This window comes from Ruditapes philippinarum, unplaced genomic scaffold (genome assembly GCF_026571515.1).
Source record: "Ruditapes philippinarum isolate M1 unplaced genomic scaffold, ASM2657151v2 ctg16353_1_1_1_1, whole genome shotgun sequence".
In the NCBI taxonomy this organism is placed as follows: domain Eukaryota; kingdom Metazoa; phylum Mollusca; class Bivalvia; order Venerida; family Veneridae; genus Ruditapes; species Ruditapes philippinarum.
The window spans coordinates 1-15242 of NW_026865762.1; the positions used below are offsets into that span (position 1 = coordinate 1).

General features: G+C 43.1%; 1 protein-coding gene across 1 annotated transcript; it reads left to right on the forward strand.

Moving 5' to 3' along the window:
- Nucleotides 1-12212: 12212 nt before the first annotated feature.
- Nucleotides 12213-14832, forward strand: LOC132730213 (uncharacterized). Its single transcript, XM_060716080.1, has 2 exons — nt 12213-13304; nt 13411-14832. Exons 1-2 carry the CDS (start codon nt 12213-12215, stop codon nt 14830-14832), a joined length of 2514 nt encoding a protein of 837 aa, XP_060572063.1.
- Nucleotides 14833-15242: the final 410 nt, after the last annotated feature.

A 15242-nucleotide genomic window follows, 5' to 3' on the forward strand; every position in this document is an offset into this window, starting at 1 on the left:
TGGGTGTACAAAATCAAGTTTCTTCGGTTTTTTTTCTGTTTTCATTTTTTGTTTTTTTTAATTAAAATAAATTTTTAGCAATCTTTTAGCGCCTCCAACTCGGCGGCGGTGAAACTTTTCTCCCAAGGCAGGGTCAAATTGAATATTAATACCTGAATGTATGTTGGTTTTGTCAATAAAAACTCTTTTTTTGTGAATTTTATAATGTTTTTGCGCCGTTGAGTGTTGTGTTTGATCATTTCAAAGGGTGTGAACAACGAACAATGCTGTTATTTCTAGTTCAAAGTTATTTTTTCCCATTTTTTTTATGCGTTTGTTTATTTTATTTTTTAAAAAACTAATCTGTTTTTTGGCGAAAAAATTGAAAAAATACCCGTTTTTTTTTTTTTTTAACCCTTTGTTTTTTTCAAAAAAAAGGGGTAAACTAATTGATTTTCAGGCAAAAAAATAATTTTTGAAGTTCATTTTTTGTGTAATTTTTTTCATTCAATTTTTTCGTTTTTTGGTTGTTTTTTTAACGGGGAGATTTTTAAAAACTAATTTCATTTTTAGCCAAAAATCTTGAATTTTGAACCTCCCTTTGAGGGTTTTTTACTTTCAATTTTTCATTTTTTTGCCATTTTTTCACGGGGAGATTCCAAAACTAATTTCATTTTTCGGTGTTTTTTTAATTTTTAAGTATTTTTTTTTGAAAGCGATCAGACACGTCAGGTTTTATAATCATTTTAAAATCTTCTTTTTTATCCCCCGACAAATGCACAAGCGCCGTACCCTGCACCTTAAAACCTCTATTTTCGACCAACATCCTGTAAAGTGTCAGTTGTAAAGTGTATTTGCTTAACGGGGTATCTAAAAAATCTTCAAAAGGAGGTAAAAGTTTTTGCCCGTTGTAGTTTTTATAAAGATTTTCGTTGGTTTTGAAATCAAAAATCACAAGTCCCCCCAAACCTTTGACTTATAAGATCAATATGCCTCGTATTTGTAGATTTTATGATAATTTTTTGTCTCTCCGAAAATACTTTGGAGGGTGTTTATAGTTTTTTGGCCCGTTGAAAAAAACGCAAAGTGCTTGTTGTTTCGTGCCGGTTTTTTTAGGTATTTACCTTTTCCTCACCTTTTGCCCAAACTTTTTCACAAAAATGAATGCGTTTGGTTTTGCCAAGTTCTTCTACTTTTGTCACCTTTGTCCTTCCATTCCCCTTCAAAATATAAGCTTTTCGGGACCGCCGCCGCTGCTCGGCGACACGGGCGCTGATTGGCATGGGCGTGTCAAAGGAGGAACAAATTGCGTAAATATTTTGCGAAACGCTGCTTTTACTCGCTCATTTTTATAAAAATACGAGTGTGAGTTCTTCGGATTCGAAGGTTAATTCTCGTTGTGTGGAGTGTCATTTTTTTAAAAAGTTTAAATATTTTTTTTTCCGTTTTTTTCATGTTTTTTTGCGCCTTCAAAAAACTTGTGCCAGGACGAATTTTGAGTTGCGGAATGTAGATACGGTTGAAAATCATCGGCAAAAAAGCGGCTTCCTAAAGTGTATTTTTTGGGGTTTTTCCAGCAAAAAAACCCCGTTAATAAAAAGATATTATTTGCATGTTTTGTCCAAAAAAAGCAATGCCGTTGCCTTTTTTCCCTTGTACATAGCGCGCATCGGATTGATGCAAGAGTTTAGGTAAATCCAAATAGTTTTGATTCAAAACTTTTGAATTAAAGGTGATAAGGGGGCGGGCACTTTGCCGTAAAACTTAAACTTTCATCCTTTTCTTTTTTTAAAATTTCTCATTTTTTTGTGTAAAAAAGCCACCCTCCACCACAACAATGGAGGGTGGTCACCTCTGTAGCCCACAAACAAAACTACAAAAGGTGATTTTTTTTTTTTTGATTAAAAATTGTTCGTTGACTGTCTCCAAGTGCCTCAAATTTTTGGGGACCAGCCCAAATTCAAAGATTTAAGATTTATTGTTTTTCAAAAATTAAAGTCCTTCAAAACCTTATTTTTACTCACATCCAGAAGGTAAAACATTTTTGACCGCAAATCAAAATATTCCAAAGCTGTATTTTTAGTCAATCCAGAGAGGTGAGGGGATTATAGGGGAATCCAAATCCGTCAAAGCTGATTTTTACTGATATCCAAAGAAGTGGAGAGTTGAAAAAGGACCAAATCAAATATTCCAAAGCTGTATTTTAGTCACATCCAGAGAAGTGAGGGAATTATTGACGGCAACCAAATATTTCAAAGCGTGTTTTTTTACTGATATCCAAAGAAGTGAGGGAAATTATTTCCGACAATATAATTTTCCATACCTACAAAAGTGTTCAATCCCAGATAGTGAGGTTATGGTTAAACGCGAAATTCGCAAAAGTTTCACCTCCTTCACCTCTGGGTGAGAGGGGTTTAATACCCGCCTTCGAAGGCATCAGGGATAGTATCTTGAGGTATTTTTTTGAAATTTTTATCAGGAATTTCTACTAATTCTTTCATTTTTGTTTTAGTTTCCATTTTATTTATTGTTTTTTTTGATTAAAAATTGTAGTTTACTGTGTCCAAGTACCTCAAATTTTGGGGCCAGCCCAAATTCAAAGATTTAAGATTATTGTTTTTGCAAATTAAAGTCCTCAAATTCTTATTTTTACTCACATCCAGAGAAGGGAGGCAATTATAAAACAATACAACTCCTCCAAACCCTTGTTTTTATCACATTTTAAAAAAGTGAGGTCATTACTATCACAATTAAAATTTTTTCAAAACTGTTATTTTTTACTCACATCTAAAGAAGTGAGTGCTTTACTATCACAATACAACTCCTCCAAAGCCCTGTTGTTACTCCATCGAGGAAGTGAGATCGTTGAAAGGGACAACGTAATTCTTCCAAACCCGTAAAGTGTTCAATGCCAGATAGTGAGGTTGTTCGGAGGCGCGAAATTCGGCAAAAGTTTCACCTCCATTCACTTTGGCGGTGAGAGGGGTTTAACCCCTCGGCTTTCGAAGGCGTTGGGATAGTATCTTGAGGTATTTTTCTAAAATTTTTATCAGCAATTTCACTAATTCTTTCATTTTTGTTTTATTTTAAATCTGTCAAAACCTTTTCTTACTCACATTCCAGATAATGGGGAGTTATTATTCCGACAATCCAAAGTTTTCAAAACCGTATTCTTACTCACATCTAAAGAAGTGAGGGCATTATAAGAACAACTGCAAACCCTCCAAACCCGTTATTTTACTCAATCCAGAGAAGGGACAATTTAAGAACAATTCAAATATACCAAACCCCTTGTTTTTACTCACATCCAGAGAAGTGAGGGAATTATAAGAAAATTCAAAATTTTTCAAAACTTATTCTTACTCACATCCAAAGAAGGGAGGTCGTTGAAAGGACAACGTAATTCCTCCAAAGCCGTAAAGTACTCAATCCCAGATAGTGAGGTTTATGTTAAGACCCCATACATCTATTTCTTTTAATCCTCTCACCTGGCGGTGAGAGGATTTTAACACCTCGCCTTCGCGAAGGCGTTAGGGCACTTCTTTTGTAGGTATTTTCTGAAAAATTTATCAGCAATTTCTACTAATTCTTTCATTTTTATTGTGTTTTTAGGGCTAAAATACTATTTTTTATTGGCGACGTTCATATCGCCAGTCACGGCATGATCTAACATGTATTGCATGTCGCGCTCCTCACCCTCTTTGGTGCAAAGGATGTTTTTTAAAGAGGTATCCCCCTTTACAAACACGCTTATCTTTATTTTGCCTTCAGCATCTTTGTAGTAGTAAGATTTATCTTATACTGAATGTGGGTGTTGTGAGTTGGTGCTCGCATTCGTTTGTCGCTAGTCCACGTGATACGTTTCTTTCCGTATTTTTTTCAAAAGTTGTATTTGCCCTTCCGGTGTTGTTTTAGTTTTTTCGGCAAGTTTCCTCGAGGCTTAATGTGGTCGTTGTGTTTGTGTTTGTGTTTGTCATCGTTGTGTATTTAGTTTTAATAATCATTTAATTATAATACAAATATAAGGGGTGAAGAGGCTAAAATAATCCACAAAACAAAGAAGTTATCCACAAAGTATCCACAAAGTATCCACATTTGGGGTAGTTATCCACATTTTATCCACAAAGTGGGGTTTTTGCCAGTAATTCGGGATTTTCGATTTTTAAAACAAGGGTCTTTGTACCGCGCACTCTGCACTCTACACTCTGCACTCATCAACGCACCTCATGCACGCACGCACCTATCCACCTTGTTATATCAGGTATCAAATAGGTGTCCCCTTACCCAAACAACTCTGGCATCTTGTTCATTTTTCACGAAGGAAACACCCCCCAGATGCGTCACCAGAGATGACGCGTCCGTAATGGGCTAGTGCGCTCTTGGTTATCCTCTCCCAAACCCCAAAGTTCTCGTCAGCATTGTCGTCGGGCTCATCTCCATGAGATGGACGCTACGATACGTCCATCATTCACCGTACCCATTACTTTACCGCACCCTCTATAAGTGCCTTCGTCGAAGGTGCTGCCATCATACCCCACTCCATTGCTTATATTTATAACGTCAAGTACGTGTTTTTGTAATTCTTTGATTTCTGTTGTGTTCATTTTCTAAAATTTAAGGTTTATAATTGATTTTTTGGTTTAAAAGCGCGCAAAACATCACATTCGACGATGGGTTACGTTTCTTTGTTTTGCTTTTGCAGGACAATGCTTAAAACGCTCTTTGTCGCAAGGCAACGGGTGACCTTGATGAGGTCACTATTATCCGCTCGGTTTTCGCCAAAGTAGCTCTCCATTCCGTCCATGCTTTTTTCATCTATTTTTGCCAGATATATTATTTTTTTTTTCATAAGGCAAATATACGCACCCCTTTTGTGAAGTTATCCACAAAACAAGGAAGTTATCCACAAAGTATTAACAAACGATCCACATTTTACCATTTGACAAACCATTACAAAATTGTGAAGAAACATTACACACCTGAAAGAGTGTTTTCCTTTTTGGAAACAACCACTAAAACACCTCCTAAAAAATAACGCTAAAAGTAGTTGTTTAAACATACATATTTACATAATTCTGCGCAAAGTTTATATTATTCTGCTTTTTAAACACCCTTTCCCTACCCTTTCCCGACCTTTCCTACCCCTTTTTATAAACCTTTTAGGGGCCTTTCCCTACCCTTTCCCTACCCCCTTTCCTTGCGTTTCCACGGTGGAAACGGGCCTTTTTAGGTGGTTACCTACCCTTTTTTTTAACTTTCAAAGTTTTTTTGCACTTTTTTTAGCCTATTTTTTTGGCGAGAAAGACGCTGTTTTACCTTTAAAATATTGCCAAATAGTTTTTTTGACGATGTTTTTCTAAAATTCACGCTAAAATCACGCTCTATTTGCTCTAAACGTAGAAAATTGGCTAAAAAAGTCAAATGGGAAAGGTCGGGAAAGCCCCTGGAAAGGGTCAAAAAAGCCCTTGGAAAGGGTAGGGATAGGGTAGCTTTCCCTTTCGCCTCTATGCGCTAAAAAGGAACAAATAAAATGACAAAACATTTCAAAAATATGATATTAATCATGTATTTTTAAAACTAAAATAAAACTTTGTATCTTTGTGCCATGAAAAGAAGCCATGATCCGCGACACATTGCTCGACCGAAAAGCGTCTTTACCATTTTTCAGGACCCTGCCAAAAACACGGGTCGCCCAAAGGGCTCAAAGTCCAAGTACCCTGCAGAATCTCCGGATCGCCATCCATAGGCTTATAAAGAAGAACATGCCAAAGGTTCAAGGGTGGATCGACGAGGTTGCGGAGGTCGACCCCGCGAAGGCGCTGAAAATCGTCCACGACTTCATGAAACTCGTCCTCCCAAAGCTACACGCCATCGACGTCGAGCTCGATGCTCACCTATCCGCTGACATTCAGACACTTTCTAAGGTGGTGTTTCAGGACTTCTCCAAAACCTCTACCAAGGTTGATGAGGGGGGTAAGGGGGATACCCCAACTACCCCCCTTTTGCCCCCTATCGAAGCTGAAACGCTTCCGATGTTTGCGGACACCGCCAAGCCACCGACCAAAGCCACCAAAGCCAATGGGTGACCAGCCTGTTTGGGACTTCAAAATCTCACATTTGTACGCCGACATCTTTAAGGGCGCGGTCAAAAGCCCGCTACATATTGATATGGGGAGGTCGAGGTCGTGGAGGGTCACACACCTGTTCGTCGCTCTTCCTATTTTGGCTTCTAACGCGACGCTATTTTAGGGGGTATATTATGCGACAGGTGTATAGCGATGTTCGTGACAGTTGTTTTTTGGATTTGAAGGACAGGGTAGGTGAGGTGCTTGGAGAGGAACAGGGCGACATCGCCATCCAAGACCACGCGATGGCGTTTGTGAACCTAAAAACGTCCAACTTCATTCACTCGAAGGGCTTCCAAAAGTCGAGTAATTCACGAAAATCGAAGCTGAAATCTATTGCAAATGCCACTCATGTCTGGATCGAGGAGGCTGATGAGATTGACGAGGAGGACTTTAATAACCTCAACGAATCGCTCCGCACGACCAAAGGCGACGAAGGTTGCCAAATAGTACTATCCTTCAACGCACCAAAGGCTAACCACTTTTTAATTAAGAGGTTCTTCGACCTCCACCGCGAGGGTGGAAACGACGACTTTTTCACCGCTACCCCCAAGGACGACCCAAGCATTTACGCCGTGTTCTCGACCTATCGAGACAACCTAGCTAATATAGATACCTCAACGGTGAATGTTTACGAAAAACTATAAGGTCACCAACCCACATCGCTACTACTCGGTAGTGCTTGGCAAGGTAACCTCCGAAGCAGTAGGGTGTATCTATTCGGGATGGGGTAAAATCACCAAAAAGCGAGTATGAACAAATTGCCAATACCCCCCCCGAAGTTTTAGGGTTGGATTTTCGGCTTCACATCCCCGATGGCGTTGGTCGGGGTCAAAAAAACATGACCAAAAAATATACGTCCATGAGTATATCTACGTTGTCGGGTTGACAAATAAGGACTTTTTAGAACGGATTTCTGGGCTTGGGATCAAAAAATCGACCCGCATCATCGCCGACAAGGCTTGCCCGAAGGACATCGAGGACTTGAAGCGCGCGGGGTACTACGTCCGACCGTCACAGGGCGCAGCCATCATGTACGGGGTCAAGAACATCATCGGTTTAGAGGTGTCCGTCACCTCCGTATCAAAGAATATCCACGAGGAATATGTAAACTACACCTACCGTAAAGACCAACACGGCAAGAGTACCGGTGTGCCAATCGACGAATACAACCACGCGTTAGACGCGTTACGCTACGCGATGGAGGCACATACACGCCCCAAAATAATGAGGTTTGCAGGATGAGCGAACTACGCCACATCAAGGTAAAGCGCTTCTTCGCCCTAAACGATGACGATTTTCGAGCGCTATTTTTCACCCTCCGACACGTCGCGGGGTCACCTAGATTCTGTGGCGGCTCGGCGGCGAACCTACAAGCGTTGCCGTTTTGCGACGTCTCGTTTTTGAAGACGGGGTTAGCCAAATTCACTCCTCATAACGCGTGTGAGATGATGCGTATCGTGTTCGAAGTGCCACACCGCAAGACGCTGAACGCCGATATTGTGGTGTTTTTGAAGCGCTTAACTACGTCAAAAACGGAGGTGCAGAAGATAGTAGAACGAGAGAACGAACATCTACGCCCTGCATCCATGCCGCCAAAGCTAGTCAACGCAGGTCTTGACAAGCTAGCGATATTTGGAGATATGAATCATATTTTTAAACTTGCAGAAACATTTAGCCAACCTCCCACAGGTGGTGGAGAGGTTTGGAATTAACGCCCTTCGTCTTCTCGATACTATACCGGAATGAAGGTGCTAAATGATATAGACATGGCATACAACAGATGACAAATGTAGACTACTTCAAGGGTTTCGCCGAGCAGCACGGGCACTACTTTCAACACGATCGCGAACGGTTAGACTTCTCCAACCTCGCCGATGCCGACGGCGAGGACGACCCACAATTAAAGGTGTTCCATTTTACCCAACGGTTTACCCGATTTTAGAAGGTGACAACGTAGTTACAGCTATGAACTATGAGGGTGTAATGTTCATGCTATACAAGGATGGGTCGACCATCGACGAGGAGATAAAGGGTAATGAAGGCAAGTACGAGAGGCGGGTCAAAAAGCTAATAGACAACGGAGGAATATTCAACGACCTCTACACATACGCCTGCGGCACACCTCATACCTTGAACATTCGCCCCAACGCAACGGAGGTGTACAACCAGTTTGATGTTAACTTTGACGGTATCATTGTGTTTTATGCATTAAAAATAACGAATGCCTGATGGACGTCATAACCAAAATCACCAATGTTTTGACAGAAGAGTTTTTAAACAAAAAGAACGAGGTAGTTACGTCTTACATTTCGAAGGGTTTGAAAGCAAGCGGGCATTGGGGGAGGACGGTAAGCGTCAATTTGACCACCTCCGATACAGAGGTGACGGCGCAAATGTTAGGCAACGAATACACTCGTAAAATGATATACGGGACGCCGCCCAAATGTGTGTTCCATACCAAGTGACGAATGGCTTGGAACTCGCACAAAATTTAGAGAAATGGATCGAGGACAAAGGTATAAACGACGGGGTTGAAGATGCAAAGAAGATGAACCCATACGCCCTGTCCTATTCTATACTTCGACGCGGGTCGAAGCGCTACCGCGAAGGTGCTAGTGACCTATTAGACGAAGCATTTAGCAAGGCGTGGCAAACAGATGTTAAGAAACAAGGTGCGCGATGTGGCTGGAAAGACCTTTGCCGATTTCATATACGATTTTTTGAAAAATAATATAGAGGAAAAACCAAAAGAAAATGGCTAATTTTGATATTATCTGGGCTTGACTTAGAGACACCCGTAAAACATATTCGACAACGTCAACGTGACGCTGAACGTCGATGACCTAGGAAACAGACACCTTTGACACTATTCAGCTGCAAGCTGGCAACACTACCCTGTTCGTGAGGACGCCGACCAACAAGGTGGACGTCCTTGTTCAACTCGCGGAGTTGCTTCGGGTAATGTACGCACGGGTGGCGTTCGAAGATGAAAGTAACTTCGGATTTTACACATACGACGACTATCTGGCACACGACACAGCACTTGCAAAGTACATCGACATTGGTATTACCGTTGTCACCCACACGTCGGGAGGTGCAGTGTCTGAAACCTTACAGACATCTATCACGGTGATAGCGACGTTAGGTGCTTCGGCGGTGACATCGCAGCTACTCAAATACAGGGGGTCGTCGGCTTTCTATCAAAGCATCAACTCGATGCTACCCGAACAACACACCTTGACGTCGGTGACATATTTCGAAGGGTATCCATTTGATCTACCTTTGTTCTTGTCAAAAGTGCCGACCACCTTCACCGTTACAAACCTTACTAACGGCGCTTACGCCGACCTTATGACGATGTTTGACGGGGTTGGCATGTACCGATTCAACATCGACGACGGTGTTGTAAACCTAAACATCCTTGAAATTTTAGCGATCAATGAAGGACATAACGAGATAGAATTTTACGACAAACGAAGCCACCTCCACGGTGTTGCTAAACGAAGCGCGACGAGTGTGAGGGTGTGTATTTGAAATTCCTCAACAGCAGAGGGACGTATACATACTGGTTGTTTTTCCAAAGAATACAGCATCGAGCGTACTGGGAAAAACTACCCAGCGAAGACAACGGACTATGATAACATCGCCGACACCGTTAAGCGCTCGACGTTGCTAGGTGCGTCATCCATGGACAGTGTACTGCTGAATTCAGGGAAGATGACAATCCCAGAATCAATTTTAGTAACCGAAATTTTAGGGTCTCCATCGATCCAGCTATACACCCGCGACAAACACAGTAGTAACGATGCAGATAGGTGGGTGACGGTGACACTCGCTAACGGGACAGCACCCATTAGGCGAAGCAAACACGATTTTATGTACCTTGAAATTAAGGTGCTATTGCCTGAAAGATACAGCCAAAAATTATGATCACATTATACCTTGGCGGTCAAGAAGTAGACCTGTTCGACAGCGTAGCGATAGCGCAAACGTTGCAAAATAACGACCTGCGAACGCTTGATGAACGTAACAATAGTTTTAGCCACACCTTCAAAGTACCGGCAACGCAAAAAAACATCAACCTGTTTGACGCGTTAAGCGTCATAGGCAACGCGTCGACGAAGACAAAGCAACGGATAGAGGCGTCTTTAAGCGTTAACGGAGTGACAACCCTCGATGAGGGATACGCTAAGATCAAGTCATTCACCAAAGATGCCGTCACCTCCTATTTCGAGGTCTCCGTGTTTGGTAAGAATGCGACCCTTAAGAATACATTAGGGGACAAGAAGGTTGTAGACCTCGACTTCTCTTTTGCGAACCACGCGCTAAACGTGTACACGATCAAATTAGGCGCTAAATCCAACGGTGGTTACAAGTACCTCTACGCCGTTTATGATAAAAATACCGGAAAGATCAAATCCAATTTAGAGATATCGATCCTTCGGGATCTATCTTCGTAGGTCGGGACGTGTGGACGGGTCAAGCTAACGCCATTCACTTGGATTCCTTCGTACCGGGGGTCTTCCTGCATACGCTTTTTTATCAAATTTTGATGCAGAACGGCTTTGAAATAAGACGCTAATTCAGACATCGTGGACGATGCAGCCCAAGACATTCACCCTTTGCAGAACACTCAAAGGGTAGGTTTCATCATGAGGTCATAAATGCCAGTTCGCGGCTTACCTCCAGCAAACCATCCAGAACGATACATGCAACCAGTTCTCAAAGACCACCGCGCGGATCGAATGCACGACCCTCTAAATCCTTTGAACAACACTATTACCAACGTTAATTTTCACAAAAATTTAAAGACCGCCTACATCCACTTTGGCAACACGGCTACGTCGTATGTTGACGCTACGGGCACACATCCAGTGCCGCCAACAGCGTCGCAGGGTGAATTTGTTACGGGGTCAGCGTCTACCCCAAATCCCGAAGGGTACAATGAGGTTTTCTCGTTTACCGCATCGCCAAACGGCAGTGACGTTGTTCTTAAAAATAGTGGTCGAAACCACTGGCGACATCGCCAATGTAGGTATAGTCGTTGAAATTGACGGTGTGTTTATGTACGGAAAACAACTTAGCGACAACGGCGTTGAGCCGACGGGATCGTCGTCGACATTTAGGGAGTTCTTTGTGATCGTGTTGCGCGACTTCAACCAACCATCAAGCGTAATACGTGTCGGCTATCAATGGGTAGACCAAAAACCGAACCAAATATTTGAGATAAAGAACACCTACATTGTGTTCTCTGCTGCGGACATCACCAAGGGTAGGGAGGTTGACTTTACCAAGATTTTGGACAGCAACATTAAGCAAATAGACATCATCAAAGAGGTGATAAATAAGTACGGCTTTAGCGTACTTTAGGGATAGTGGTAATAAGTATGTTTTCAAGTCCATTCAAAATTTCATCAGCGACAAAAGCGCCACCAACGTTGAATTGATTGGACGGCTAAATTCTCGCATCTTAAAAAAGAAACGTATTCATTCGATGAAAAATATGGCAAGAAGAACTACATGCGTTACGCCGAAGGTGAAGGGGCAACGATGGACGCGTTTCTACCACTCGACAAAGAGGGTGAGAGTGAATATACTTTCTTCCAAAGCCTCTTTGCGCTTCCTCGAATGTTCTACTACCCTTCTTATGCAGTGCTGCTCAACATTCATTTCCCCGAATATGCAAACCTCCCCTTTTATAACCTCTATTCCGACACTTTGGCTGGTGACATAAAGACAACTGTCGTCATGGAACACCCGACCAACCTAGTACACGCGTCGGCTGAACCCTTTACCTTTGATGGGTCGTTGTTATTCAAGAATTTTAACACTACTTTTTTTGGCGACAACTTCGAATTGTACAATGTCAGGTTGCTAAACCTAGATTTACAATATTACACTCCCTTTTACAACGCGATTTTTGAAGCGATATCCAAAAACGAAATAAAAACAGTAGCTTTGAACATGAACCCTACAGACGTAATGGATTCGGTGTTCCAAAAGCTAAAGTATATCGAACAATTGGGAGGTGTTTTTTATTTAAATAAGATCAAACAATTACAAACTAAGGGGTTCGTTGACCGAAGTTGAATTAATCCAAGTATAATGGCAGCTGACCCCATCATATTAGCAGAACTAAAAGTCAATACTGACGAACTCGTTGCCGAAAACGACAAGGTTATCAAGAAACTGATAGCCCTTAAAGAGCAACAGAAAGAACTCAAAAAAGAAACCGCGAATTTAACAACCGCCGACGCGAAGCAAATACGCACCTTCACTGACAAGGAACGCGCGATCAAAACCTTGACCAATCAATACAACGCCAACAACAAAACTATTGAGGCTAGTAAAACAGCCGTAGAGGAAAACACCCGCACGTTATTTAAGGAGGTTAAAACAATAGCTGAAGCCAAGACAGCTAACAAAGACCTCGCCGCTGCCCGCGAGAAGGTAGACACCTCTACCAAGGAAGGCGAGGTCACCTTAAAGTTGATTAACAAAACCATAAAGAAAAACAACGACTTCGTCAAATCAAGCACTTCGGTGGCTAAAGAACAAGAGGTGACGCTAAGTAATGTTGCCGAAAAATTAAAAGAGGAGACCAACTCTATCGACGAGGCGCGCGAATCTAACAAAGCACTCCTTAAGGTGCGTAATGAATTAAATTTAAACACTAAAGAAGGCCTAGAAGCACGCGACGCCATCAATAAAAAAATAGACGAAAACAACGACTTCATCAAGGACAACGTGAGTGCCCTCGAGGAACAGAAGATAGGAATAGGAAGTTATGAGGAGAGTATCAAAGGTGCATTGTCCTCACTCGGTCCCTTCGGGGCTGTCCTTACAGGCACACATGAGCGCCTAAAAGCAGCCGCGGTGGCGGCTAAAGAACAGGCGGCGGCACTTACTGCAATGACAGCTTCTACTAATGCATCCTCAAAAGCGTTGAAGCTATTCCGTCTTGCCCTCATCAGCACAGGTGTTGGCGCGTTGGTCGTGGCACTTGGCGCGTTGATCACGTTTCTATCCACAACACAACGCGGGATCAACTTCATCAACAAAGGGCTCGAAGCGTTTAAAGCAATAAGCGCAGCCTTGCTGGGAGAGGTTCAGCAGCTTGGCGAAACTATATTCGACGCCTTCGCCAACCCGCAGGAGGCAGTACGGAAGTTATGGGAGGTCATCAAAACTAGCCTTGTAAACAGAGTAGTCGCGGTGGGGGAGGTCTTTCAAAAGTTTAGGTAAGATAATCAGCAGCGGGTTCGCTGACGGGTACACCGACTTAGCCAATGCCAACTTGAAGGTGGTAACAGGTGTCGACGATCTTATTGGCAAGACAAGGAGGGGCGCGCAAGGATTCACAAAGCTAATTTCAGACGCTGCAGGCACAGGTGTGAGGATCGCGGAGATAGAAGCTGAACTAGGCCGCACAGCAGCTGACTTCGTGAAGCGCCAAACAGAATTGTCGCTAGCCTTTGAGCGACAAAAGGCAATTGCAGAGGACATAACCAAGACGGACGAACAAAGGAGGGTAGCTGGCGAGCGGTCAATAGCGATAGCACGGGAAGAGGCGGCAGTAGTGAAAGAGCGTAGTGACCTGGAGGTCGAACTACTAAACCTGAAAGCATCATTAAACGACACTAGCGATGAAGATCGTTTAGAAATTCAGAACAAAATAAACGAGGCGTTGATCGCGGAGAAGGATGCCACGGGTAAGGTGACGGGCGAGAAGAACAAACTAAACGCTTTGAACGTTGCTATTGCTCAAAAGGCAATCAACGCTTCAAAAAGTGAACTGGAATTATTTATAAAAAACAACGAGTATTCCACAAAGGCGTTAGCCGACCAATTGAAGATTGAAGAGGAGGTCTCCGCAAGGCGGATAGAAATTATAAACGAGGAGGTGGCTAAAAAATTGAAGACCACCGAAGCTGCAGAAACAGAGAAGCGAGCCATCGAAGCGGAGAGCGCTAAGAAGCGCGCGGAATTGACGGTGCAATACCTCAACGAAGAAGTGGCGTTAAGCAATACGTCTTTGAGTGATGAATTAATACGCGAGGGTATCACTAACGATGAGAAGTACGAACTACGCCGCAAGCACCTGGAAGAAATAAAGGCACTCGAGCTAGAGAAGCTACAAGAGCGTAGGGATGCAGAGGTCATTTCTGAAAGGCAATATAACGTTGAAAAAATAGGGATTGAAAGCAAATTCTTAAATGACAAATTCACTTTACAAAAAGCCGAAGAAGAACGGGTTAGGCAAGGTCAACTATTCGACACCCAACTGCAACGCCAAGCCGATGCGCTCGACGCACAGGAGTATAACTCAAATCAGTTCTCGCAAGAGCTAGCACGCATATCACAAGAACAAGCCGACAGGGAGGTGCTGTACCAATCACAAAGAGAGAAGCTCTTAATATCAGAAGAGCAATTTCAACAAGCGCTGATAAACATTGAACGCACAGCAGCGTTGAAGAAACGCGACATCTCACGTGCGGCACTGTTCCAGCAGATAGCTGGTGCGGCGCAGGTAGCAGGAGCAATAGGTCAAATTGCGGGAGAACAAACGGCGGTTAGCAAGGCGGCAGCGATAGCGCAAAGTACTATCAATACCTACTCCGCAGCAACACAGGCGTTGCTTATACCTCCGCCAGCGGGCCAAATAATAGCGGGTATTTTGGTAGCTGCAGGACTAGCCAACGTTGCCAAGATTAGCAGGCATTGACATCGGCGGAATAGGCGAGGGGTTGAACATCCCTTGCAGGTGGACTGACAACCATCAAAGGAGGACAGATAAGCAAAGGAGGTGGCTCTATTCCCAAAGCAAGTGGCGGCGGCTTATTCAGGATAGGAGGTAGGGCACATGCAGAGGGAGGTACTAAGTTCTACGGGGAGGACGGCACGGTGTTCGAGGGTGAGAAAGATGAGTTAGTAGGCGTGATTGAACCAAACGCGCAGCTTCGTTGTTCATGGGGTTCAACGAGGCGTTTAAAAACAATCAAGAAATTACGGATTTAACACCTTACCGCTGGGGGAGGTATAGTGCAACGCACGCGCGCGGCATCACTGGGGTTGAACTGCAAAATATGCGTGACCTGTTCATCATCGAAGCTGCAGCAGCATTGCCGCCTCCTA